Source organism: Plectrocnemia conspersa, unplaced genomic scaffold, assembly GCF_051122295.1.
Source record: "Plectrocnemia conspersa isolate PC_06_02 unplaced genomic scaffold, ASM5112229v1 ptg000005l, whole genome shotgun sequence".
Lineage (NCBI taxonomy): Eukaryota > Metazoa > Arthropoda > Insecta > Trichoptera > Polycentropodidae > Plectrocnemia > Plectrocnemia conspersa.
The window spans coordinates 19,740,758-19,766,573 of NW_028277169.1; the positions used below are offsets into that span (position 1 = coordinate 19,740,758).

General features: G+C 29.6%; 6 protein-coding genes and 1 long non-coding RNA gene across 9 annotated transcripts; 3 read left to right on the top strand and 4 right to left on the bottom strand.

The window, feature by feature from the left end:
- Positions 1 to 25: 25 nt before the first annotated feature.
- Positions 26 to 6,342, bottom strand: LOC148235056 (transmembrane protein 62-like). The gene is made up of 8 exons (XM_088185529.1): positions 5,880 to 6,342; positions 3,047 to 3,296; positions 2,717 to 2,978; positions 2,368 to 2,565; positions 1,822 to 2,248; positions 1,362 to 1,747; positions 897 to 1,124; positions 26 to 832 (listed from the first exon to the last, which is right to left on the bottom strand). Exons 1-8 carry the CDS (start codon positions 6,072 to 6,074, stop codon positions 751 to 753), a joined length of 2,028 nt encoding a protein of 675 aa, XP_088041655.1. The 5' UTR covers positions 6,075 to 6,342; the 3' UTR covers positions 26 to 750.
- Positions 6,343 to 8,922: 2,580 nt separating this feature from the next.
- LOC148235057 (uncharacterized) lies at positions 8,923 to 11,917 on the top strand. The gene is made up of 3 exons (XM_088186243.1): positions 8,923 to 9,054; positions 10,266 to 10,341; positions 10,858 to 11,917. Exons 1-3 carry the CDS (start codon positions 9,043 to 9,045, stop codon positions 11,736 to 11,738), a joined length of 969 nt encoding a protein of 322 aa, XP_088042369.1. The 5' UTR covers positions 8,923 to 9,042; the 3' UTR covers positions 11,739 to 11,917.
- LOC148235058 (uncharacterized) lies at positions 11,860 to 14,542 on the bottom strand. 2 transcript variants are annotated; one of them, XR_015809639.1, is made up of 4 exons: positions 14,462 to 14,542; positions 14,234 to 14,385; positions 14,054 to 14,125; positions 11,860 to 12,328 (listed from the first exon to the last, which is right to left on the bottom strand). It is a non-coding gene; the product is annotated as an uncharacterized LOC148235058 (long non-coding RNA). The 2 variants fall into 2 exon arrangements; XR_015809638.1 differs by having other exon boundaries at positions 14,054 to 14,164.
- Positions 14,543 to 15,090: 548 nt separating this feature from the next.
- On the top strand, positions 15,091 to 16,032 carry LOC148235060 (transmembrane protein 267). The gene is made up of 3 exons (XM_088186246.1): positions 15,091 to 15,120; positions 15,320 to 15,619; positions 15,688 to 16,032. The coding sequence occupies exons 2-3, from the start codon at positions 15,344 to 15,346 to the stop codon at positions 16,003 to 16,005; spliced, it is 594 nt and encodes a 197-aa protein (XP_088042372.1). The 5' UTR covers positions 15,091 to 15,120; positions 15,320 to 15,343; the 3' UTR covers positions 16,006 to 16,032.
- Positions 15,091 to 23,409, top strand: LOC148235059 (putative RNA/DNA demethylase ALKBH6). Its single transcript, XM_088186244.1, has 3 exons — positions 15,091 to 15,120; positions 16,274 to 16,322; positions 22,789 to 23,409. The coding sequence occupies exons 2-3, from the start codon at positions 16,275 to 16,277 to the stop codon at positions 23,398 to 23,400; spliced, it is 660 nt and encodes a 219-aa protein (XP_088042370.1). The 5' UTR covers positions 15,091 to 15,120; position 16,274; the 3' UTR covers positions 23,401 to 23,409.
- LOC148235061 (uncharacterized) lies at positions 16,329 to 19,906 on the bottom strand. 2 transcript variants are annotated; one of them, XM_088186241.1, is made up of 7 exons: positions 18,725 to 19,906; positions 18,509 to 18,655; positions 18,221 to 18,431; positions 17,728 to 18,023; positions 17,553 to 17,663; positions 17,425 to 17,494; positions 16,329 to 17,365 (listed from the first exon to the last, which is right to left on the bottom strand). In XM_088186241.1, exons 1-7 carry the CDS (start codon positions 19,643 to 19,645, stop codon positions 16,386 to 16,388), a joined length of 2,736 nt encoding a protein of 911 aa, XP_088042367.1. In that variant the 5' UTR covers positions 19,646 to 19,906; the 3' UTR covers positions 16,329 to 16,385. The 2 variants fall into 2 exon arrangements, with proteins under 2 accessions (XP_088042367.1, XP_088042368.1); XM_088186242.1 differs by lacking the exon at positions 18,725 to 19,906 and having other exon boundaries at positions 18,509 to 18,673.
- A 19-nt stretch (positions 23,410 to 23,428) lies between the features above and the next one.
- Positions 23,429 to 24,695, bottom strand: thoc7 (THO complex subunit 7). Its single transcript, XM_088186245.1, has 3 exons — positions 24,579 to 24,695; positions 24,370 to 24,493; positions 23,429 to 23,891 (listed from the first exon to the last, which is right to left on the bottom strand). The coding sequence occupies exons 1-3, from the start codon at positions 24,586 to 24,588 to the stop codon at positions 23,429 to 23,431; spliced, it is 597 nt and encodes a 198-aa protein (XP_088042371.1). The 5' UTR covers positions 24,589 to 24,695.
- Positions 24,696 to 25,816: the final 1,121 nt, after the last annotated feature.

Genomic DNA, 25,816 nt, shown 5'->3' on the forward strand with positions numbered 1-25,816 from the left:
CTATATAAAAATTAAACAACATTCGTATAACACAGTTACAAGAATACACTTAAATATTTATTTATTTACATATACAAAATATTTGCAATCTTTCTACATAAACATACTAAATCTCAATCACAATGTTAGCTTTATAAGCTCTTTGGGTCAACGATCATAGCATAACGCCGGCTACACACTAACCTAGTCGAGTGCACAAAAATGCGAAAATCACAATGTAAAAAATATTGTAAATACAATACAATAAAATTACGCAAATATTCACATAAAAATAAAACACATTGTTAAACATAACATATCTCTGCATACACAAATCAATGTTCAGTCTTTTGATTTGATGAATAAAAAAATTGTGAATAACATTGATGACTAATTCACGCGGTAAAGTATTATTTAAAATATGTATTTTATTATCTTAATTATTATAAAAATAAATAATTGTGACTATATTGCGATACTGAAAATTGTACAGTTATCTGGTTTTGACTTAAATTATACATATATCATATCAAGTATTATTTTTTCTTTAAATAAGTCATATCCTTATAGATAGATGTAAACACACTACTTTCAGATCAATCCCAAAACATGCATGATCAAAAATAGTATTATTTTACACATATATTTACTATCAAAAATGAACCATTAACGACATTATTATATTATTATAATACCCTTTATAATTGTTAATAGGAATGCAATATATTGTTTAATTTATTGCCTTATATTTCTTTGATCCAGTTTTGACAATTATCTTTTAGACAGTGGTAATTCTTGTGATGAGTTTTTCCTCACTCTTTGGTTGTGTGGCGTCCAAACGATGGCAATTTCCCTAAATAGAATTAAATATTATTAGCTTATCCGAATATGTACATAAAATAATAAATCGTTAATACCTTGTACATTCTGGAGGCAATGTTATCGCTTTGTACCATAGATATATGTTTAAGGCTATCGACCATGTCCTCAGCGGTCCTAAGAAGAACGCAAGAGTTCCATAAGCCAGCCAGAAGAAATACGCCAATACCATTTGAATGGATATTATTAAGATGAACGGCAGTTGATGCAAAACAGCCCAGAATAACGATCGTTGTGGATTTGTATCACACCAATGAAGTAAAAATCTACAAAAAGTAAGATTTGATTTTTACGCTGAAGATATTTAAATCTGATAAATATGTCAAAACTATACTTTTACGAGGGGATACCTAAAAGTTTCTGTCAAAAAATCATATTATTACTGCCCATTAAATAATATGCACATGAATTTTTCAGAATAAATTTTAAAGCTGTGGTTATATTTTAATTAACTCGAAAACTTTCAGATAGACTCGTACAAAAATATTTACTTAATAATTTACCTTTCATCCGCACATTTAGCCAAAATCAACGACAGTGGAAATTGACATATGAACATCTGTATGAATCCGTACGCATATGTGAACGATCCAGGAAGATAAAGTCCGTCTAGAATTATCCCCCAAGAGAATATCGCCCCCATGTGGCCTTCTATAACTTCGCCGATTGACCATGGCCCGAATACCAAATAAACCTCATACAAAACAATCGGATAGAACAATCTGTCTACAGTCGACAAGACCCACAATCTCCTCAACCAAATGTACGGAAAGTAGATCCTTCGTTTTGAAAAAGTACATTTACCGACCAGTACTCGATGATGAACAAACCGCACTACGATCATAGGTAAAACGCACATCACAATCATTGTGCCGAACATGGACTGAAACTGAAAAATGAAATCATTTAAAAATAACATAGCTGCTCACAATTTTCTGCATAAAAGAAAAAATAAGCACTTACAATTTTCACAGCATTAGTCATCAGTGCGATTTTGGCTAAAATTTTAAAACTCATTCTCGTACCGTCTATTGAAAACGGTTGTTCGACAATCTTCACTCGACCGTTAACATCATACACTTTCGCATAAATAGTATGTAAGCCAGATTCATAATCAAATGGATTCCATCTGCTTCCATACAATGGCCCGTCGATCAATTCGCACAATTTCCATTCACCAGCATCTATTTTGATATGAACAGATTCGATCGGCGATGCAGAAAATGCTAACAATCTGATATATGTCGATTCTCTAATTGTTTTTAGCGATTCCCTTCCAGGCATTATGTATAAAGCGTGTTTTGGATTTGTGATCAGAGCAATCGGCCAATCACCATGTTGGACATCAATAAACGAAAATAAGCCATGATCTATGGCTACTAGACGAAATCTGTCAATGAAATTTATTACAAATAAAATTATTATATGAAATATTTTATATTTTTTATAGGTGAGACTAAATAGATTATCTTGTGAATTTTTTTTAGAATTTTTTATAAATAATCATACATTCTGTTATCTTTCCAATCGCCTAATTCGAGTTCCAGGTATCCTTGTCGTTGAAGAGTATACATTTCCTTAACCAATCCACCAATTTGATGAAGATGACCGCATAGATAAGCACGTGATTCTTTAACATTGCCTATTAGATTTCTAACTGAGTCATCTTTGAATGATATTATGCAAGAAGAAGGATAATGCCCAAACCTAAAAGTAAGCATATTATTTTATAAATAAAGCATTGACGATTGATTTGTATCAATAAATGTAAACTGTTGTGAAACATCGACCTTGTTCCGTTGAACGTTAATCTTTACGACAGTGATAATAATATATAACGATCGATTTATCAACAAACCAGACAATATGATTGACGTTTTCTTTCTCGGCTACTTCTAAAAACCGCCTGACTTGTTCCATCTCATTATTGCTCAATATTCCAATGAAATTGAACGGCCTCCTAGGACCTGGCTCTAAGCAAGCATCTAATCCGATAAACGCATACTTCTCGTGACCGTGACTGATTATGTGCATGTAAGAACGAGGATGAATCTTTCCTTGGACTGAATAATTTCTGAAATAGTTTAAGGACGACGACCAACCTGGTACGTTGAAATTATCTGTAATAAAAAATATATTCAGTATCATAATAACAATAATAAATAATTATATTAAATTAATAAGTAACCGTGATTTCCTCTGATGTCTAACCAAGTAGTTTTATGTCTAATGTTGCATTTATTCAATACGTCATTGTATAATATCCATTCTTCTTTGTATTGAGCTGATCCCATGTTGTCTTTATGCTTTGCATCAGTTAAATCTCCAGATGCTAGCACTACAGGTGGGTTTATGATATTGACAGTGTTACAGCTGAAGTCTTTGAATTCATTGATCCTATTTGGATTGTTGAATATACTCAGATGTAGATCGGATATCTGCAATTGAAAATTATTTTTTAAATACTTTTTACCCTAATACTTTTTTATTTAATACACATACATACATTAAAAATAATGTGCTATTTTATTTTATATATATACATATATTAATAATATTTAAAAAAACACAATGCGTCCAACTGCGAGTACCTAGATGAGAATAAATCAATACTATACGACAGATGGTTAAAAATTCTTTATTGTGGAGTTGTCCAATACTAATTTTCTTGCATTCTGTACTTCAAACAATATTTAGTGCCCTTTTTCGTGCATTACTATGTTTATTTTTATATAAAAATGCTATTTAAGCATTATTAGCTCGAATATATAAAATCACAAACAAATATGTACCATAAAGCTAACTATTTTTAATTGAAAAATATATAAAATCATGACACTAAAGGCCTTGTCAAACAGAAGGCGAAACGAAGGCGTGGCGAAAGCGAACCGAAGAGTGAGCGATGCGAAGACGTCATACTAGACGCGTGGACATAGCGAAGCGAAGGCGTGGCGAAAGCGAGCCGAGGCGAAAGTGAACCGAACGATGGATACGGAGACGCCACATTGCTAGTCATGTGTAGAAAGAGAACTGACGGCAAAGTATTCACTAAATTAATTTTGAAAATGTTGAGTGAAACAGATTCAGACGACGATATTTTACTTTTGACTGTTTTATTATTAAAAAATGGCGAAGAATTTGGGTACACGACCTAAATAAAACCTGGGAAGACTATGAGAAGTATCATAGTATCTGTAATTTAATCTCATAAGGACCGATTTTACATTTACTTTCGTATGTCTAATTAATAGTTTGTAAACAATCACAACTGCACGCTTCGCCTTTGCTTCACATCTCGCGTTCGCTGTCTGTCTGTCATCGTTCATACAAAGTCATATAATACTACTATCGCGCTCCCGCTTCGCTTTCGCGTTTCGCTTCGCCTTGGGTTTGTCATGGAGTTAGGTTCGCCGCGAAAACGCCTCAGAACGCTTCGCGTTCGCTTTTCTGTGTGACGAGACTCGAAGGACTCGGTAAATTACAAAATAAAAACGCCTCTGTAACGTTTCATTTGACCTTCGATGGGACATATTTTAGTTTTTAAAAATATACCTAACATCAGTTTATATAAACATAGATATACCTTGTGGATTTTTTAATTGTTGTAAAATGGTACAATTTTGTATTTCTGCAAGCGATGTAAGCTTTCTTCCTTCGCAGGTAGATATATCTAAAACTGAGCGGCGTGTCTTTGTTATTTGTGAATATTTATTTATTTATGGTTAACACATTTTTTGGTCCCTTAAATATTTTAAAATGGGTCGTCGCTCTATTGTGTTAATTTATTGTTATGGATTGTCAACCAATGGTAATGAAATCCAAAAAAAATGAAAATGTAATTTAGAGAAATGCAAGTATTTGTTCTGATTTCTTCGTTTTTGGTATTAGTTTATTAATATTTATGTTCTACATACATAATTTTAATTTTACATACCTAGTACAAAAACTATTACGAGTGCAAAGGGTTAAAAGAATAAAAACATTTTTGAGATATTCTATGGGACAAAATTAACTTTTTCCTTTATCTAAGTATCGAAAAAAACATGATTACAAATATGTCTGATTTTAATGATAAGGTAATAAATAAATTTGTAAGCCAAAAACAACGAAAAAAGAATTTAATTATAGAAAAATATTTATTCTTATTATATTATTATATACATTTCTTTTTGATTTTAAAATGTATATTAATTTTTTATATTATTATAGTTTTTTTTTTCATTTTGTATGTCTTTTAAATTGTGTATTTATGTATGTAACAGGATAAACATACACCTTTGATTTTTTTTTTAATCGTGGTTTTTCAATATACGCTTACCAGTGGCGGGCGGTGAGATAATTTCCTTCTCGATCGCTAGCGTGTTAAGTGACAAGAGTAAGCGAGAGATCAGGGCATGCAGTCAGCATGCCCTTACCTCTCATTCGTTCTCGTTACTTAGCATGCGAGCGATCGAGAGGGAAAGTATTTCACCACCCACCACTGATGCTTATTATTTTCATTTTCATTGCTCCAGCCTCTCCACTACGTATTAATACGAGCTGTCACTGGTTATAAGTATAAAACCAACACTGGCCTATCATTCTCTATCATAGATGTTTCCTTTTACATAATATATAAGATTCACTTTCGTAAATTTCCATACATCCAGTTTGTTTTATTTAATTATATAATATTATGACGACTTTAGATTCAACTGACCATTTTAATATTATTAATATAATTTTTATTTATATATTTGTAGTTTTCATGCAGAATTTATATATTAGTATAGATTTTTTACAATGTAATCAGAAAAGTTTTTTTTTCATATAAGCAAAATATTATTGTTTTTATAGAATATTTCACACAGAATTAACTCATAATTGTATTTTTTTACAATCATGATCGTCAAAGAAATATAGTACATTTTAAATGTGAAACTAACAGCAGCAAGCAGAGAATCAATTTAAATTAAATTATCAAGGTGTTGATATTTCTTCTATACATCTATATATATATATTAAATAATCAAAATAATTACCTGTAAAAACCACATAAGATGCGACGTCGAATTCGACATGTTCATCTGGCTCGCGAAATTTTTATTGTCGACCGTGAATTTAGGACTGACTCCCGAATTAATGCCAATGTCCAGTTGAAGTGCAACATTAGCGAAAAATATCGAAAACAAAACTATCACGGTGACGAAAACCAACGTTGTCTTGGTGACGTTCATATTGCAATCACTAGTCTATTGTCTGCTGCTAGGGGACGTAAAATCGATATAATTGATCTAACCCCCTGGAATAATTATCTACCATGGGTGTGTGTATATTTTTTGGCTCAAGGGGATGACTAAATTGAAGACTTTCTATAATGAGATGAAGACGCAAAACAGATGCATCTTTGCAACGTCACTATATGACTAATGATATCATTTAACAAACGTCATAAATTTTTAAACAAAGCCGATGACGTCTCGCCGTCACCGCTGTGTCGCGACTAGCAGCTGCTGGGATTTTTTGGCCATAAGCGCAATCTTTGCGTACACACCTGTCAAAATGTTGCGTAAGAAAAAAATATTTTAATAAATTTATAATAAAATAATTTATAGTTTAAATAAATATAAATTATATATTTTATTAATAAAAATGTGTAAATATTTTTATTAATAAAAACCAAAAATATTGCATATTTTTATATAAATTTCAATTCGCACATGTTTCTATTAGTATGGAAACAACGAAAAGGGGCTTTTAAGCACTTCGTGTCTGAAATAGTTTTCAAAAGTTGTGCAAAAAACCGATACTATTTATTTCTTTTTTTTTAAGATTAATTTTAAATATCCAACAAATAAATAAAAATATTTTTTTAGAAAAGTTTTTATCGACAACGGGGCATCAAACAAGCACTGTAAGTTGGAGCTTAATGGTTAGTGCAAGGAAAACGTTTTCTAGCGCCGAAGTTCTGGCTGCAACGGTGAGAATATGGGACGCAATCGTGACATCGATAGATTGAAGACACTATCCCCAGAACTGTATAGTGCTTTATTTAATACACACACTTAGTCAAGAATGAACTAAATTGTTACCAAACGCTCCGCAATCCTTCTTTTAAAGGTATGTGAATTTATTTCCGAAATTATTTTTAACGCTTCGCTGGAATTCCAAACAATGCAGACATATTCAAGGACGCTACGAGTTAGCATATCGTATATAAAGTGAATCGGCAATAAATTATTAAAGTAACACTCGCTCTGCATATGAAGCATTGATAATACTAACAGTGAACTAAAAAGCATGTTTTGAGATAATCGCTTAATTATTATTCAATACATCTTTGCAGCAAAAAGTAACAATCTAAATTAATATTAATAACAAACAGCGAATAATAATACGATTATTTATTTTTCACTCTTTTCCGCAAACAACAGATCAAGTTTGGTGCTCTTAAAAATTAAAAAAAGGTACGCGGCTATTTCACTGAGCCATCATAACTCTTAATATCCGTAGAGTCGGATCCGTGCTGTGAGATATTTTTCTTTTAGCTCACTCACGTGCTAAGTGACGAGAGTGAATGAAATATAAAAACGAGAGAGAGAGAGCGAAAGGGAAACGTTCTCATCGCACAGATTGAGTATTGATGAAAATAGTATGTCATATTTTAAAATAATATTGTGGAGGGATTATATTATGCTGGCTTTACTAGAGCCTAGGCGAACTCTTGACAGCGCCTGAAAGATACAGCTCTGTATTATTTATTTATTATTTTAAAATAATGTTACTTTTTCCTATCCTCAAAGTCATAATTTTAAAATGAGAGAAATTTATGCTTAGATCCTCTTACCACTCAAATTAAAATTTTGTGATATTTCTGAAAACTAATACTTTATTTAAATTAAATAACGAGTTAAAAGTAAGTATGTAGTGTTTTTGATTTTCTTGATAACGTACATATGAAGGTGTAATAAAATTAGTATTCAACAAACAGATGCTAAAATTATATGTTACTTTTTATTTTATTTTTGTAGTAAAATATATATTTTTTGTAATAACATATGTATTAACTAACATTTCTGTGTTACCTGACATTTGACGGCGAGAACAGACACATGTTTGTATTCATTATTACACAAATTTTACAGGTATTCTCAAAACTGTGATTTTAAAATAATTATTAATTAAAACGCGTGCACCATTATACCACACACACTTTTTTATGCCATTCCAATTAAAGGTATTGCTGCTTCTCTCTTCGCGTTTGAGGGTCAAATCCAAAAAAAATCTACTTCGGAGACGCTTGCAGCCTACGGACGCACCCACGGAAAACTGTTCGCACTAAAATTTAAAACAAACTAACTAAAGGTTAGTATTAATTTTAAAACGCTTTCCTACAAAACATGATTTTTATGAATTCTTTCAACTTCGTGAGCTCTGAATTTAATTTACTATTACTAAATATGTATTTGAATTGGTATTGAATAAGCTAAGTAAAAATAATTATCACCACTCAGTTTCACATAGCAATAAACATAAATTTCTTCTCATTTTGTACGTGTTATTAACTTATATTATGATCAACATATGTATATAATGATTGAAAGTAATACCTGATAATTACATGGTAACATTACACTATGCGGTATGCTGTATAAAGTACCAGATCTAGAATCTAATAATTTCCCTCCGAAAGTTAGAAATATCTTGAACTTGTAGCATGTAGTACATTTTCTTTAAACTTTTCATCACTAAACTATTATAATTTCCATCAGAAACATAATTTGTAAATTCACATTACAGTTACATATATCTACAATTATCCACATTAGAAACTACAATATTTTTTAAACATACTAAATGTAATTAATACTATTCAGGAAACGTATTCAGGAAAATGAATAATTACTCAAAATTATCGTTGAAATAAAATTATTATTAATATATAATCACAAATACTTGTGCACCGAATACATTATATGTTTCCCACACAATAAAAATGCCAACCTGTAATAAATCATGTGTAGAGTGCAATAAACGTAATAGTCACGCTATACAGTTCAACGTCAAGTTCACTTTTCAATGGAGGTGGTCTTTTAATATAAGTGTCTTCAGCATCAGATCGGTCAGTTTTACTTCGGCAGCTTCTTTGACGGTGTTGCGAAACAAATCACTTTCCCTGATACATAAAAACTGGAAGCTGCGATCATGGAGAAACGGGTGAGCTTTTCTTCCATATTAATACCATAGAATTTAATTCCTACTATGTATATATACTTCAGGGAGAAAAGAGAGTAAGGCACTAATCGCTTAATTACTTAATAGTAGTATAGTAAATAGTAACATTGCTGTTTTTCCATTGTATTATATATCAAAAATAGAGATAGGTGAAGAACAACATATAGATGCAGAAATTTTTAGAGGAATTTACTGAATTGCCTAGCTTATTTAGATGTTTTATAATTAAGAATAATGAAGTTACAATATTTTTAATATGATAAAACATATCTTAAAGTATATTTTTATTCTCTAATCTCAATTATCAAAAATTTGTAAAATTTTCCTTTTTATAGTTTTTTATTAAGATCAAGTAAATATGTTTTGTACACAATAGTAATATTATATAAATTAAAATATTGGTTTTAATATATTTTATTCAAAGTTGATCTAATTTTTTTTCAGCCACAATTTTAATCATATTTTAATAGCATTTATATTAAATTTTAATTAAAAATATTATATTATAATGACTTAAAAAATTGATATGAATATATAAATATAATATATACATATATCGTAAATTTTAGGAGCAGAAGATATATGATACTTTCATAAACCAAGGTTTGACCTTAGACTTAGTTACTCCTCATAGTAAATATTTCAATTTACAATTAAATATTGAAACTAGAGTGTAGATAAATAAATTAAGATTAGGAAATTTATATCTTACAAAAGCTTTGCATGCAAAAATAAAAAATAAATAGAATAATCCAATACAATGTGAGAATTTAAAATGTTACAATTTAACAGTCCATTTTGATAGTTTAATATATTATTATATAAATATTAAAGATCATACTATCTGATATTAAATTTATAAAGAATTTTATCTATTTTAAAATTAACTTTAATATATAACAAAAAAGGGAAAAAAATGGCTTAAATAATTTATAAGACATACAAATATTTACTTTTGAATTAAAATAACTTCTTTTCTATTCTGCGTAATTTATTACTTGTTATACATTACATTGAAATGTTTATGATGCTATTAATCAATTTGTTTTGAGATTGACTTTAGTGGTAACGATTTCTAAAATTTCTAAAAAAATCTTGCTCTTGAGTAATTACAAAGTTACTGTTATAATATCAAAAGCAATTCCCACAACAATAAAAAAGAAAAAAATATTCAAACAATTGTACAATTGCAGATGGAATTCGCTGTAATTTGCCTAACTTTCTTCATTACAATGGCGTCTACTCAATCCGATTTCAGAAAAGGAATAAGTAAGTTAAACTATTAATATTATATATCAAAAAAACGATAATAAAAAATGATTACATTTTAACGAATCCAATTCTTCTGTATATATATATGTGAAAGGTAAGAATGTGGTACAAAAAAAACAATCTAATTTTTACGAGATTGACTTTGCTACAATAAAAAAGTCAATTATTTATTATGATTTTATTATTTTAATCGTTGCGCTTTTACTTTCTCTTGTATAATCGTGATATCATATCCTGCGATACAAGTAACTGTTGTACGTGGTCAAGATCAATGATTTCTCTCGTGTGGTTTGCTCGGAATTTTTAGATAATTTACCTAATAGTAATATTCTAATTGTCATGCGTACGATAAACCTGTTCCTCGGCGACTGGTTAAACTTGAACTTTCTTTGGTTCAATACACCATCTATAATTTCTACACTCGATGCTTGTTCATCAGGTTCTATTTCCAATTAACTTAATAGGTAACAGCTTTCAACGGGTTTGACTCGTAACTTCCGTTTATGCTTTCAGAGTGCAAGGACATTGACGCGCGAACTTATGGAAGAACTTCCGATCGAGATCTCTATGGACCTGAATTGAAGCTGGATCAATTAGAATCCAACCAAAAGAAGACTTACGCTCCTTTAAATAAGCCAAACTTTTACGATCCAAACTATGGATTTTCAAGAGAAGCTCTAGCATCTCTCGATTTGTCTCCAGGAAAAGAAGTAGCAGCGGAGTCAATTTCTAATGGTGATATAAAATTACCTGAGAATTTATATCAACGCAATATTTATTCTAAATACCCAGATTTGAGGAACAACTTCAGAACATTGCTTCAAACAGATAACTACCAAGATAGTCAAACCAAATTAAATCCTGGATATCCGAATCCTTTATCTTATCTGAACAGTTATGTTGAAAAGACAAAGCCGGAAGATACAGGCCGTGCTCCAAATTTCGGATTTAATGACTATGAAAAGTACTTGAGAGATTCATACAACAATCCGATAGATTATTCTGCTTTGAATTATGGAAAGTTCAATAGCGAAGAAGAAAATATACCTGATACTCCTAAATACAACTGGCAAGCTGGTAAAGAAAGTTATCCTCGCATAAATTATCAGTATAATAAAAACACGCTCGTAGATGATGGTAAATATTTAAAAGAACTTTTAGAGCAATCTAAAGCCATCTTATCTAAGATCAACTCTGAAAACGCACAAAGCGAATCTGGGGAAGATTTCGATGGTTATAAATTTAGGGACAACGAAAGACCCTCAAGGAAGAGGAGACCAAATCAGAGGAGCAAAAGACCGAGAAGAGGTCCAGCACCATCCACTGGAAAGAATTGTCCTGGAGGAAGATGCAACGGTAGCATCATCAGAATTCCACGTTTTACGCCATTTTAATTAATAAGCTCCTGTGATTCAAAAATTTGTTATCTTTTCATAAGTTTTATTTTATATTTATTATATATACTATTAATCGTTATTGTTATACTTGTACCACCAAAATAAACACAAAAGCATGTGATAATATTAGGTATTTTTATTGTATGTTTTTTTATAAATAAATATGAGTTTTTTATAATATTTTTTTTAATAAAAATCAATAAATAAAGTTTCCTCTGGAAGGATTGCTATCATGTCCGTAGTTCAGCGGATTCTGATAGTTGGATCCATGCAAAAATGAACCACCTGCAAGTTTATGTGGTTGTGATATTGCTTGATTTTTGAAAGGTTGTTGATAGTCAGAACTCGACTCTTGTCTTCGAAAACTGTTTTGATTTTGGTTTTGAGATGAGCTCTTTGGATCGTAAAGTGATCCATGACTCATCGGATTTCTTCCAGCTCCAGAAGATAAAGGATTATTGTTACCGTAATTCGTCGGATTATTTTTGGAAGCTCCAGCAAAAGAAGAATTTTGATTTTTTCCATACTTCGCTGGATTATTTCTGTCGTCGCCGGCAAATACAGAATTTTCGTGGGGCATCGTAGTTCTGAAAATAATTTATAAAATCTGTTAATAACAAGTTCATATTTTTATGTTTGTTGCTAAAACTTAGTTATAACAATTTGGTCAACACTGATCTAACCTGCTATAGTAGCAAGTCTCAAGGCCAAAGGTGATCCTCGAGTTGTACAGAAAATCGTATCAATAGTATACATTACTACATTACATTTTAATATTTTTCTGTTCCTCATTACGAACACAATCGAGAATCGGAGTATCAGTTTTATTAGTCATCTTGCTTTAAATTAGGCTATTGAATTAACGATGCCAAATAATAAAACTATATCATTTAATAATAAAGTTAAAAACGGGTTCTAAAATAATAATTAAAGTGAAGCTTAGACAAACACATGCATTCCAGATCAAATCTTCTACTACGATCAGCTGCAGTTTAGTACTTGTCAACACCTTTGACCAGAGCCTGTTTTAATTTACTGGATATTTTATTTACTGATGAAATTAGTTAACTGATTTTGTTGCCACTCAATTGATGCAATGCGATTCAATTGAATTGAATGCAGAAAAAATATTATATGATAAGTAAAATGATAATTTATAAGTACATGTGTAAAATAGTTTTTAATCAGCTTTAAGAATTTTCTTAAAGCTAATTATTAAGTTTTATTTTTATTTTTTAAATAATTAAAAAACAAATAAATTGTTGCCTGTGTGAACTGAAAATATGACTATATATTAAAGAAAGTTGAATTATCAAATAGAGACCGGCCGTAACTGTCTTTTATAATTTATTGTCTGTAAACCAATGTAGGCGATATTCAATGTAAAAATTCCGAAATTTTTAGATTCACATTTGCTACTTTCTAAATTTAATGGCATCCCTGCCCATTGCATTACAGATGTTTTTAACTGCTATTTTGCTGGTCATATCATGACCGAGTTGAAACTCATAAAACATAATATAGCTTTATTGAGATTATTTTATCTTTACTACCATTGTTGATTTAGGGTTGAAAATATCGAAACAAAAATATACCGTTACTAAAGAGCATCATTAATACAACTACTGCTAACAAACACCGAAAGAATACTAAAATTATTATTAATTTACAAAAAGTTATTTATTATTGTAAATATAAGACAAAAACGCAAAGACTTTGAAACAACCTGTATTATTATAAATACATAGACGTGGTAACGTTTTTCTGATATGCGATAACCTCATTCCGAAGGTGTACAAATAATATATAAATAAACACAGAATTTATTTATATTAGTACATAACCTTTTAGGTTTTTATAGATAATATTATATATGAGAGTTATTTTGCTATTAGTATACTTCTGCGTTTAAGATATAATAAATATGTATTACTCAAACATAATTGATAATATATCGGATAAACTTAAGCAAGATAATTTTTTATATGTTTTAAGATTATCAGAAATGTGTCATATATAATAAAGTGTTATAATACAAATATTCTAATAATCTTGTCATGGATAAATGCCATTTTTATGATAATCATTAAAATAATTATTCTAAAATTTACTTTTGGTATAAAAGACGGATTTTTAGTAAAATTTAACCGAATATTTGCACTAATATTTTTAATCCATTCCCGATTTTATTACTTATGTTTTTACTTTTTTTGACTTGTAGTAAAATATGGTCTTAAATAATGTATAAAAATATTTCTCTCTGTAGCCAATACTACTCGAATATATTTCAGTATTTATTTTTTATATATTACCTTTGGTCTGAATGTGACGTAAAGCCTCTTTTATACAGTTCTTCGCCAGGAACTATCTCAGGAAAGCCATAACTAGAAATAGATCCATTGCTTAATATTCTGCGTGGGCGTCTATAATATCATATAATATTTTTATGTATATCTTTTTCAATAAATAGTTTTAAATAAAAATATACTTACTCTAACCGGAATTCAGAATCAACACATTGATCAGATTTTGGAGTTTTTTGTAAATTATATACTTTAACCCATAGTATAATGAAACCAATTGATAGCATAATCCATAATAGTAGCAGCACTCCGCCGACAATATACACTTTTGTCAAGAGTTCCTGGCAAATTATTGAAATATCTTTACAATTTTCTAAAAATTACACACGACAGTTATTATATTTAGTAAATACTCACCATTAATTTAATTTGGTTTTACCAATATTAATAAAATGACGCACTATTGAGAAATGTTGTTTGGTCGACGGTCGTGTGTATATCTACTAAATTTCAATTGTGTCGATATCGATAGCAGATCATATGTTATCTTATGAGCGCATAAATCATACCTCGTATACATGGAATATGTTGATAAGAGTAAAAATTAATCAGATAGTTAATCAACATTTTTGTATGATAAACGATATTTCTTAGTTTTTAATTTCATTGAGCAATGATGTCAGAGATGAAGGCAAACTATTTAAAAAACGATAAATCATGATAGATTTGCTTATTTTGCATTTTTATCACTTAAATAAACAAGATAAATAATATTATATGCAGATGTATTATTATAAGAGTAAAAAATAAAAGGAAGAACTGATTTGGTTTCTCCCCCTTAATATGTTATATTTTTTTGTATCAAATGCTTTTATTTATGTATGTATTTAAAAAAATATTTACTAGCTAGATATTTTATTTATTTTAATTTAATAAAGTTAATAATATTTATTATAATTAACAAATTTAAATCGTTCAAAAATATATAAAAATACCATGAATTATTTTACAATTTTATATTAATGGTCAATATAAAAGTTGTTATATACAAAACTGTCAAGTCACAAACGTCAAAGGTATAACCTAGTCCTATTACAATGCCATTAAACTGTTATTTATTATATGATAACACCAACATTTTTTTTGTATATTTACTTTAAATATGTTTTTAACTAGAACTAGTATAATTACCAAGATTAATGTTCATTAAATGTTAGTATTTATCAAATTAAATATTGCATGGATTGCTTGCTTATAATTTAATTTGGATTTCAGAAAAAGAACAAATATGTTACCAAAATGTTGATTAAAATTATACTCACATGCTGTGTTTGCGCTGTAGCCGTTTTAGGCGATTTTTCCGTAAAATCTTGTGATAAATATAAACTATTGAAAGCCTTACTAGATAATGTAACACACGCGATTATCGGTGGAATATCATGGTCTATTGTATGCATTCAACACAAAACACCGTTTAATTTACACGAAGGAATTGCACAAATATTTTGGTGCACTATTTTATCTTCGTTGATTGACATAGATCATTTTATCGCGGCCAAATCGATATTTTTAGAGGTAACTTAAATATGGCTATATGCATTTTGGGAAATTCCTAATCTAATTATAATTTAATTGATCAACAGGATTTACATTATTTGAAATCTCGACCGTTTTTACACAACACATCGTTGGCGACAGCAATTTTTATAATTGTATATGTTGTATCGTTGATTTTAAAGAATCACACATTGAACATCATAAGTTGGATATTCTTCGTTGCATTTTTCAGTCATCATACTAGAGATGCAACAAGACGAGGGTATTATCTATATCCTTTCTCTTCAATAGAACCAATTAATTATTGGGTCTATATTGGATTGACTGCTTTACTGCCATACTTAATAAGTTTAAGATTATACAAATATAGTATAGTTAATGATTTGGATCAATATGTAGTATAAATTTAATAATAAAATGATAAAACAACACATTGTATTTATTTATTTTATTCTTATATATATATAATATATATACATACAAATTGATTGACGTGAATTCAAATTTAGCGCAATGTAAATGCTAATAACAATATTATATTCTATTAAATAAATTTATATATAAAACAATAACAAAATGGAAGATACATTATTTTTGGAAGTGAATAATTTTTTAAAAAATTATCTATATAAATAAATTATACTGTACTAATGTTTTTACTTATATTTTCAGAATGGCAATGGGTACCGTCGAGGACTTGGAAAAGTTTAGAATTACTACTGTGAGTCTAAATTTTTATATATAGTAATTTCTACAACAGATTAGTTCATTAAAGCATTTTTGATCATTTTTTATCTTCTGAAGTTTCTGTAGATGTATCCGATGCCAGTTTAGTAACTTGACATTCATCGCTACTTATTTCATTTTTATTCACTTTAATCATTTCATCCTTAATTTTTCGACTCTCAGTCAACAAACATGTATACGGCGATTGTCGATTATCCTTGAACATATTATCATAGTTAATCGGCGATTGAATTTCTTTAGTGTCTTCACAATAGTCGTATTCTATTTCAGTGATTTTACCGTGTTGGATAAACAAACTAACGAAATGACTGCCTTCATTGTTCAATAGATATTTGCTATTATCTACATTAATATTTTCTTTCATACTATCCAACATCTCGCTAGTTTTAACGATGTCCGAAGGCAAGTCGACTACTTGCTCTACAGACTGCAAACTTTCCGAAGTAGAACCCATGTTCAAATCGATGCTCATGCTTTTATTTGAATCGTTTTCGCTTAAAACTACAAAACTTGTACTATTATCCATTTTTACATCTGATTTATTATCATTGCTTAAGTTTTCAACTGAACTTGCAGAATCATCAGAATTCTTAGCCGAAATCGAATATTTAGTAACCTTTTTATCATTTTTCTTATCGTCTTTATTAACACCCTGAAACGTATCTTTCAGAATTACATATGTCAAACTATCATCTGCGATATTGATGCTTTCTTGCTTCTTTAATTTTGATTTATCAAACGATTTTGATTTGCTTAATACAGGTCTATCGATTTTTGCAACTGCAATTGGAATAGTCCTTTTCTTCAAAACTTTTGGCTGTACTTTTGGCTTTTCATTCTCAACATGGTCGTTTTTGACGACAAGTTTTGGCAATGCTGATTTATTATTTTTTTTATTGACTACACTCTTAGGTTTATTTGCGCTTTTTACGGGCACTGCACTTTTTTTAGCATCTACTTGTTTAATCGGTTTTTCGTCGTTCATCTGATATTCTGATTTTATCTTACCGTATATATCTAAAATTAAATCAAATTTAAAGTGTAAATAAATTACGAACCCAACGATTGTTACATACCAGTATTATCTTGCGATAAAGGTGGTTCAGAAACTTCTACTTCTTCTTCCAGTTCATCCATCTCTGCTTCCTAAAATATTTCAACTCATCAATCAGAACTGTATCAAACTAAAACTAAAAATACTTACAATATTTGCTAAGAAATTCTCTTCAGTTCCATATAGATATTCGTAAGGTTGTGGATGATCAATCACAGATTTCAAAATGTCTAATTGCAGTTTCAATCGCTTATTAGAAACCTTCATGAAAAAATCATATATATACAATATAATAAATTTTAATATAAATATAATAAATACATACATCTATAGTTTTCTCCAGCAAAGCTAACAAATCCATGTCTTTAGCCTTTTTATGAAATTTCTCATTAGCCATCAATACATATATTAATCTTGCAACGTACGGTATTATCTTTTTATCGTACTTCTTTAAAAGCGACACTAATAACGTCAGCATTTCTGTAGACATTGGCTCTAAAATGTTCCTGCCGCTACTATAGACGCATAAATTGATTAGAATGCCTAAACTGTGTTTCAATCTGTACTGAGACATTGAATTATGAGATTCACATATACTATAGAAGATCTTCTCAACGACACCTAATGAAAATGATAATAAATACCTCAAAATATAATTGATATATATTATACATATACATGTATATAAGAAAAAATATTATATTAGGTAGACTAAAAAAAACTGATATAATAAATAAATCAATTTAAATAATGTGTCACAAAAAAGTTATATAAAAGACTATTGAGATAGTCAAAAAATCCTTATATGCATATCTTACCTGAATTTACTAATACAGGTTGCTGATTTTGTCTTGTGCTCAATTTATGAAAAATCGCCATTAACATGTCTTGAGATATTGGATCTGATTTACTGCCAAATTGAAGAAAGAAGTAATTTATCAAACCGCTCATCATTCTAGTGTTTCTCGTTAGATAGTCTCTCCCTTTGTATATGGAAGACATTGTGTTTAAAAATTTCAATAACATCTGCTGCAAATTTTATATGATATATTGTTATATATGCGAATTTATTATGTGGCACTATAAATAAAAGGGAAATTCGTTACTTGTAGTATCAAATCCCAACCATTTACAATTTCTTTTGGTAGCAAAGAGCTTATCAATAGATTGTCTTTGTTAACGTTCAGAATATCATTTTCCACATAAGATGTCATTACAGCTGCTCTCTCTTTGGCCAACGTATGAATCAGAGTCTAAACGTACAAAATATAATTTGACTCATGATATTTTACATTTATTTAAACAAATATTAAAATACTCACAAGTCTCAGTGTTTGCAAAATTGACGAACGCTCTTTTACACTTCCGTTGATCAATTTATCTTTTAAAGATGCAAAATATTTATAAGTCATACTCTCTTTAGAAGAAACATTCTCTAAATTTCCACAAAACTCGTTATTTATTCCTCTAGGAAACACCACATTTAAATCAGGTTTTACACTTTTTTTCTGCAAAACTTCTTCTTTTACAGCTTTTTTCGATTCCATCTCGTTGCTTTGAACTTTCAACCCGGTCGATAACAGTTGTAGTTTATCCATAGTGACATTTTTCGTATCATTATTTAAGTAATCTAAATTCTCTTTTATCTTAGAATCAATCACTTTTTGTTTTTCATCAGATTTGATCGAATCTTTCGGATTCTCATTCGACACGTTCATACTGGACTCCACGTGCTTTGTGATAATAATGCAAGTCTCTAAAGGTCTCGTTATTATCGTCTGCGTCTGAACATTGCTCTGTAAATGTTTGTTGATGATATCATTAAAGTTGTTGTTATTTTCAGGCATATGTTCCGGTTTTATTTGAATCAATAAATTTCCATCGTTGTTCGAACGATCATTTCTTGGCGATAGAGTTTGCTGAACAATGATCTCGTAAGGCCAGAATGGACTTGTTTGATTCTCGTTATTTTTTTGATCGTCATCTTCAATTATAGTACTCGATTTATGAACGTCTTTTTCGTTATCCGCTTTATTGGATAGATCTGTATCGCTATCGGGAAGTTTAACGACATAAGTACTCTCGTCGACAACATCGTGGCTTTCGCTTATACTGTCTCTTTTAGATTCATTCACATTTTGTCTATTAATTAAATTAAAATGATTTACTTTATACTCTGGTGTTAAAATTATAAAAGGCGAAGCATCTCCGAAATTGCTAGTTACATCCCCGTTATCGTTCATTGATTTCTTTATGTTTATTTTTGGAAGATGAGTAGATTTGTTAGTGCCGGAGTTGTATCTGGAAGAATTTCCTGATATATCTCTTTCTGAATTAATAAACGTTGATGATTTTGTGTCTGTCTTTATATTTTGATGATCCGTCTTATTCGGCCTTTGATTGTGAACATCATGCTTGGTATTGTTATTATTTTGAGTTTTATAACTAAAATTAGGTAGTTCGTTTATAACGTGAAAGCTACCCCCATCAGTACCAGCATCTTCTGAAACTAATAATATAAATTATATCTAGTTTATAAGCATCTTTTACATTTTAAGAAATTAGGTCAACTTGCAAATATCTAATTTTATATTGCTTAAAATTAATTTATTTACCTGACGTATTATATAATTTATGCTTTGAAATATTTTTTATGTGAGATTTTCTATTGTAATTGAAGAGTTCCGGATATATCTTAATACACCGATTCAAAGTTTCTTCTAAATCAAATTGATCTCCACGAACAGAACATTCTAAAGCTTCAGTTAAAGCTGTAGTTACGCCTATAAAACATAATATGATCATTCTCAAACTAATCTTATTAAACTAGGTCAGTATACATATATCAACATACCCAATAATCTCCTATGATTGTTTTGCAGAACTATATATTTAGTATTAGTATCGATTTGGGGTAATCCATCGCTTTCGTCACTCCCGTCCATCATTTTTGTTACATAATTAATTTATGGTTATCAACAAACACTGAGATATATATAGAATCACTTTTTAATATTTCAAATTAATAACAGAAACTTTTTTTCTATAACATTGTATCGAATACATGTTCCAAATTGTGGTAAAATGTACAATTTATCTTATTAAAATGATAGGAGTCAATCTTGTTATACTTTTTGGTTAAATTCGAATCTTCAGATGGTTTTGTTTGAGAAACGTTGCTAAGCAACGTTTTATTTTTAAGATCAATAAGACGACTTGACCTTGGAGAAAGAAAGAGAAAGAGAGTGTTCTTATATGAAAAATATTGATTTTTATAAATGTGTACTAAACCATCTGTTGCTTTCAAGATATTGATTAACAATTAAACAAATGACCTATAAATGATACAGTAATCTTTAATCTAAAAAATATATAATTGGACTTAATACATATTAAATTAAGATATATATAAAATTAAATATAGGTTAATTTAACATATTCTCGACTCATTAGAATGCTGCTCAAAATAAATGCACTATCCCCCTACCCTATATAAACGTGAATTATATTGAATACCATCTGTTCCAAAATTTTGTGTAGTTGCACTATAAGATTCTGAGAAAAATATACTATTTATACATCATTACTCTTTTGGACTGTGCATAAAGAAGGCACTGTGTTTTGGCATTTATTATTTTGAACGGTTAATTTTTTTATTGTTTTTGAAGAACTGCCTTCTGAATAGATTAATCGGGTGAAATAAATTTCTTGAAGAGCTGATATTTCACAGCTGCTGGAATAAGTGAGTGTGTGTAGTCACAGTTCTTGTGAACCCATTTATATATTTCCTGCGAGCAGCTTTGACAAATCGGGAAAAGGTTTATTTCGTTCAATTATGATGTATGATTAAACCAGTACGATAGACCAGTTGTATAAGTCGGTGTATAATAACAGAAGGACCTGGGTCTTTAGTTTATCTGGAAGATTAGAATTAGTGATTATTATATAATTATAATTCCAATCGATCATCTCAGATAAGGTTTTCCTAATCACACAGATGAATATAGTGATAATTAATGGAAACAAATTAAATCTCAGTCAAAATTTTTGATAAGTATTCAAGGTCAGAATAAATATCAAATGGTTAGAATAAAAATAGCATACCATCAGAATAAAAATATAGGATGATCAGAATTAAAATATAATATGAGCATGTGAATTAAAAAAATTTAACATTTATAAATATAAATGAGCAATAAATGGTTTATTTTAGAAATATTTTATAAAATATCTCGCTCGCACTGAGACTGTTGGATAGGTTAGTTGCGAGCGAGCGTTGGTCAGAATATTGAACACCCTGTGAATAAATCAACGAATCTATTTAATTGTATTCAGAGCGATGAACGAAGCGGGAATAACGACAGAGCGGCAACGGGGAGCATTCTTGTTGTAAAACACCTTGATAATGACAATGAACTGCCGACATGTTAATGACAGATCAACCAGTTGTACCAATCTTCAGCAATAACAACAATATACGATTACTCTATCGCCAACTGAAAAAATAATTCTTACCCATACAATATCAAAACCGACGACATTAATATTAAAATTCTGACTCGAAAAATACGAGGCATAATTAATTAGAACCGAGCTAGATCGTACATATTATATATTTTTTTTTTTATAAAATATTTATTAAGGTGACCAGATTTTGAAAATATCAAAAGAGGACACTAAAAGTTAAAATTTTTGTTTGAGGAGGAAAAAAATGACAAATTGTCATGGGACTTATCATGGAAATCTTTGTTCAAAATCCATCTCGAAATTTTTTATCCGAGGAGGATAATGGAGGACAGGAAAAAAGACCGCGAGAGCAAAAAAAGTGTTCACAGGCCATTTCCCAAAAATTATCTGGTGGTTACACAATCCTTTTACGTGAATCAATGAGAACAACATTTAACAAGTCTTGAGCGTGACAATCTCATAGAATCTCTGTAGAAATTTTGATCACATTGATTAAAGTTTATGGTTATATCATTGTCTCTTAAAAATCCATTGTTTACGCTTTCGAAAGTATTGTGGTAATTTCTAATTCTTGGGATTTCTCATGTATTGATTTATAAAATGCAGAATTATATATGATTTTCAGCTTTCGATGCTTAGTGATGCGACTTATTCAATCAGTCAAATCATTATTTATAACAATATACAAGTGTAGTATGATGTGGCAGTGTTGGATAGAGTAATCCTTGCAATAGCAGAGTAGTAGTAAAAATAACAGTCATTGCAGTTGTAATGTTGTAGAAGTGGGAGGATAATGAAATTAGTTTTTGATGCCAGTGTGTCAATCTGAGAAAATTTGGAGAAAATAGTTTTTGTTGCAATTTCTTTAATTTTTAAATGTCGATACAACCTTGTAATTATTTAATCTCTTTGATTGCAGATACCACCAAAAGTATATTATATCCCAGAATTTATTACTGAATCCGAAGAACAATCCATTATAAATAATTTCAACAACGCTCCCAAGCCAAAATGGACACAACTCCTCAACCGTCGTTTGCAAAACTGGGGAGGAATACCGCATCCGAAGGGAATGATCGCCGAAGACATCCCCAACTGGCTGCAAATCTATCTGAATCGCATCAAAGACTTAAATCTGATGAGCGGCAATGTATCCAATCATATTTTAGCCAATGAATATCAACCTAATCAGGGAATAATGTCTCACACTGACGGACCATTATTTTATCCGACAATAACAACAATATCATGCGGCTCTCACACTATGATTCATTTTGCTCATAAAGATACGAAAGAGAAGCATTCCATATTGCTGGAAAGAAGAAGCTTATTTATCGTACAAGAAACGATGTACCATGATTATTTACACAGCATTGAGGAATTGGATTCGGATTGTATAACTGAAGACATCTGCAATATAAAACAATGCCATGAAATTTTTAAGATCGGAGATGTGTTAAATAGGAAGACTAGAATATCTTTAACTATAAGACATGTACCAAAAACGTCTAAAATAAAAATAAAAATATAATTTTTTAAATTATTTATTAAAATTAATTTTACATATCTTCATCTTCAACGGAAATGTTTAATACATCGTCAGAGTCTTTCTCTTCAAGCAAAGCTTGCAGTTGTTGGATGGAGCTTATTAATACATGGAACTGTTTTCTTCTCAAGTCAATCTTCTTTTCTACTTGCTCCTTGGATTGTTCCAAAGACGATAGCTCCTTTTTAAGTTTGGCTAATTTTTCTTCAGTCTGTTTTCTGTCCGGTTGCTCGTTAATCACCTTTGCCAATAAGTCATATTCCATTCGGTTCTTTCGTATTGTCTTGGCGTGCTTCAGTTCCAATTTGCTGGATTCAATGTGATCTTTTGCATTATCTACACCCTTTTCAATGACATGTGACAGTTTTTCGTAATTTTCTAGTTCAGAAGCTATCATCTGAGAAGATAATTGAGATTTTGTAACAGCGAATTCACACTGAGCAAGTTGAGCTTGTAGTTTATCATGCATGGATTTTCTGGAAAATATTATTAAAATGAAATAAATTGTAGGTTTAGTTGCTTGTCTAATGTGTACAATCAGATTTGTAATCTCATTTTAATTTAAGGAAATTATCAAGATATTACAAATCGCATTGCCATCTTAAATAAAATGAACTAAGGTGACCAAATTTTGAAAATACCAAAGGTCACTAAAAATATAAATATCAATATTAATCATGGCGTAGAAAGGGTTAATGCGAGAGCTAAACAAAAAAGTTATCACAGAAATTTTTGTTCAAAATTCATCTCCGAAAATTTTTTGAGTAGAAATTGCTCACTGGAGCTAAGAATATATTTTTTGAAATTTTGTTCAAAAAACAAAGAAGGGCATCTGGTCACAAAAGTATGAAGCAATGAATTTGTTTGCGTGTCACACTACATCAGATTTAACAAGCAATAGACTACTAAAATAAACCATGCGAAATAAGCAAATTAATGAATTATTTAGTTTACCTTTCTTCAGAATTTTCATCTTTGGTATTACACCATTTTATAAGCGTCTTGAGTAAGACGTTCAAACGCCGGTCATCTCCAATGCCATCTCCGTCGATAAGAAGTCGTCTTCTTATAATATCCTCTGGTTATACATACAATTGTTTAATATTTTCGAAACTATGTAACGTTAAATGTAAGTTTATGGTCATTATATGAAATTTACGTACCTTCCGTCATTTTATTTGATTATTATATACTAAAACGGTTGACAGCTGGATTCAGTGAGAATGTAAGGTTAGCTTTGTTTTGGATACCAATGTTACCATTTAAAACGACAAATATATATTTTTTAATACAAGTCTTGGCTCGCATCTCACTTACCTAGATTAACGTATACTTATCTTAATTAAATAATTATTATTATAACAATGGTACGAGTGTTAACCTATTTAGTTTTAGCAATTGCTAAATCCTAGATGTTAAAACAGCGACTTTTAGTATAAATAATTTGCTACTTCTATTTGAATTTTTTTTTTAATTTTATAAAGTATCTCTAAATAACACTGTGGAACAATTGCTTCTACAATTTTCATTTATTTTTATCCTCTTTTATAGAAGCATCCGCGATGTATAGCGGCGCGACTCGAATTGTAAGCCTTGGGGTTACAAACAACTTACTCCTCTTTTATGTTTATAGGAAACAAACACTTATATATACATACCCATTTGCTATCACTTCGGACAGCCAAGGTATTTGTAAAATTTATAAATTAGTTAAAATCAGGGCCTTGGACCGAAACTGAACAAAACAAATCGATTTATTTCGGTTTGGTACATGTTCCATTTTTTACGTTGAAAATTAAAAGATGTTAATATTAAAATAGCAATTTTAAATTGTCTCACTAGATGATATAGCACATATAATATGTTAAAAACTTGACTAAAACACAAAGACTTGACGGAAAGTAGTTTAAATTATTATTTTGCTGAATATTAATGGGTAAAATTTAATTTAATTGTTGACATTACAATCCCTAAGATAAACAACGTTCAAGTTAACAATTAACTTTTTTTGTATTTAGATCCGATGCAAAATAAAATTACGAATAAAACATCTTTGCAGATATTTTATATAATGAATTATCTAATAGGGACATATTGTTATTAGGGAGTAGTAGTATAGTATATTAGGAGCAGTTTATTTGGATCCGCATTATCAAATTTTACTTTCGACGTCACAAAAAGTGCAAGCTGTGTAACAATAAAAAAATATTTGTTACAAATTACAATTTTCAGAAAAGGTAAGCTATTTAAAAAATTTTTTTAAAAGTAAAGAATTGACAATGACGTGGCATTGAATTCATATTAAATAAATTCAGCCGTCTAAAAAATAAGACAGAAAAAAAATGTATTTTAGAATTTTGGAAAAAAAATAAAAATACATATTATCATTAATACAAAATTG

What these genes read in the sequence shown, in the direction of transcription:
- LOC148235059 (XM_088186244.1), top strand. Translation starts at nt 16,275, where the DNA reads ATGGCAATGGGTACCGTCGAGGACTTGGAAAAGTTTAGAATTACTACT. An exon ending in AAAAGTTTAGAATTACTACT is followed by an intron (nt 16,323 to 22,788) that starts GTGAGTCTAAAT and finishes CTTTGATTGCAG; the next exon opens with ATACCACCAAAAGTATATTA.
- LOC148235060 (XM_088186246.1), top strand. Translation starts at nt 15,344, where the DNA reads ATGTTGATTAAAATTATACTCACATGCTGTGTTTGCGCTGTAGCCGTT. An exon ending in CCAAATCGATATTTTTAGAG is followed by an intron (nt 15,620 to 15,687) that starts GTAACTTAAATA and finishes ATTGATCAACAG; the next exon opens with GATTTACATTATTTGAAATC.
- LOC148235057 (XM_088186243.1), top strand. An exon ending in CGATTTCAGAAAAGGAATAA is followed by an intron (nt 10,342 to 10,857) that starts GTAAGTTAAACT and finishes TTATGCTTTCAG; the next exon opens with AGTGCAAGGACATTGACGCG.
- LOC148235061 (XM_088186241.1), bottom strand. Translation starts at nt 19,645, where the DNA reads ATGAACGATAACGGGGATGTAACTAGCAATTTCGGAGATGCTTCGCCT. An exon ending in GTTGGGATTTGATACTACAA is followed by an intron (nt 18,432 to 18,508) that starts GTAACGAATTTC and finishes TAAAATTTGCAG; the next exon opens with CAGATGTTATTGAAATTTTT. An exon ending in AGAATTTCTTAGCAAATATT is followed by an intron (nt 17,495 to 17,552) that starts GTAAGTATTTTT and finishes GAAATATTTTAG; the next exon opens with GAAGCAGAGATGGATGAACT.
- thoc7 (XM_088186245.1), bottom strand. An exon ending in GATGAAAATTCTGAAGAAAG is followed by an intron (nt 23,892 to 24,369) that starts GTAAACTAAATA and finishes AATATTTTCCAG; the next exon opens with AAAATCCATGCATGATAAAC.
- LOC148235056 (XM_088185529.1), bottom strand. Translation starts at nt 6,074, where the DNA reads ATGAACGTCACCAAGACAACGTTGGTTTTCGTCACCGTGATAGTTTTG. An exon ending in ATCTTATGTGGTTTTTACAG is followed by an intron (nt 3,297 to 5,879) that starts GTAATTATTTTG and finishes TTTCAATTGCAG; the next exon opens with ATATCCGATCTACATCTGAG. An exon ending in GCTAAATGTGCGGATGAAAG is followed by an intron (nt 1,125 to 1,361) that starts GTAAATTATTAA and finishes TACTTTTTGTAG; the next exon opens with ATTTTTACTTCATTGGTGTG.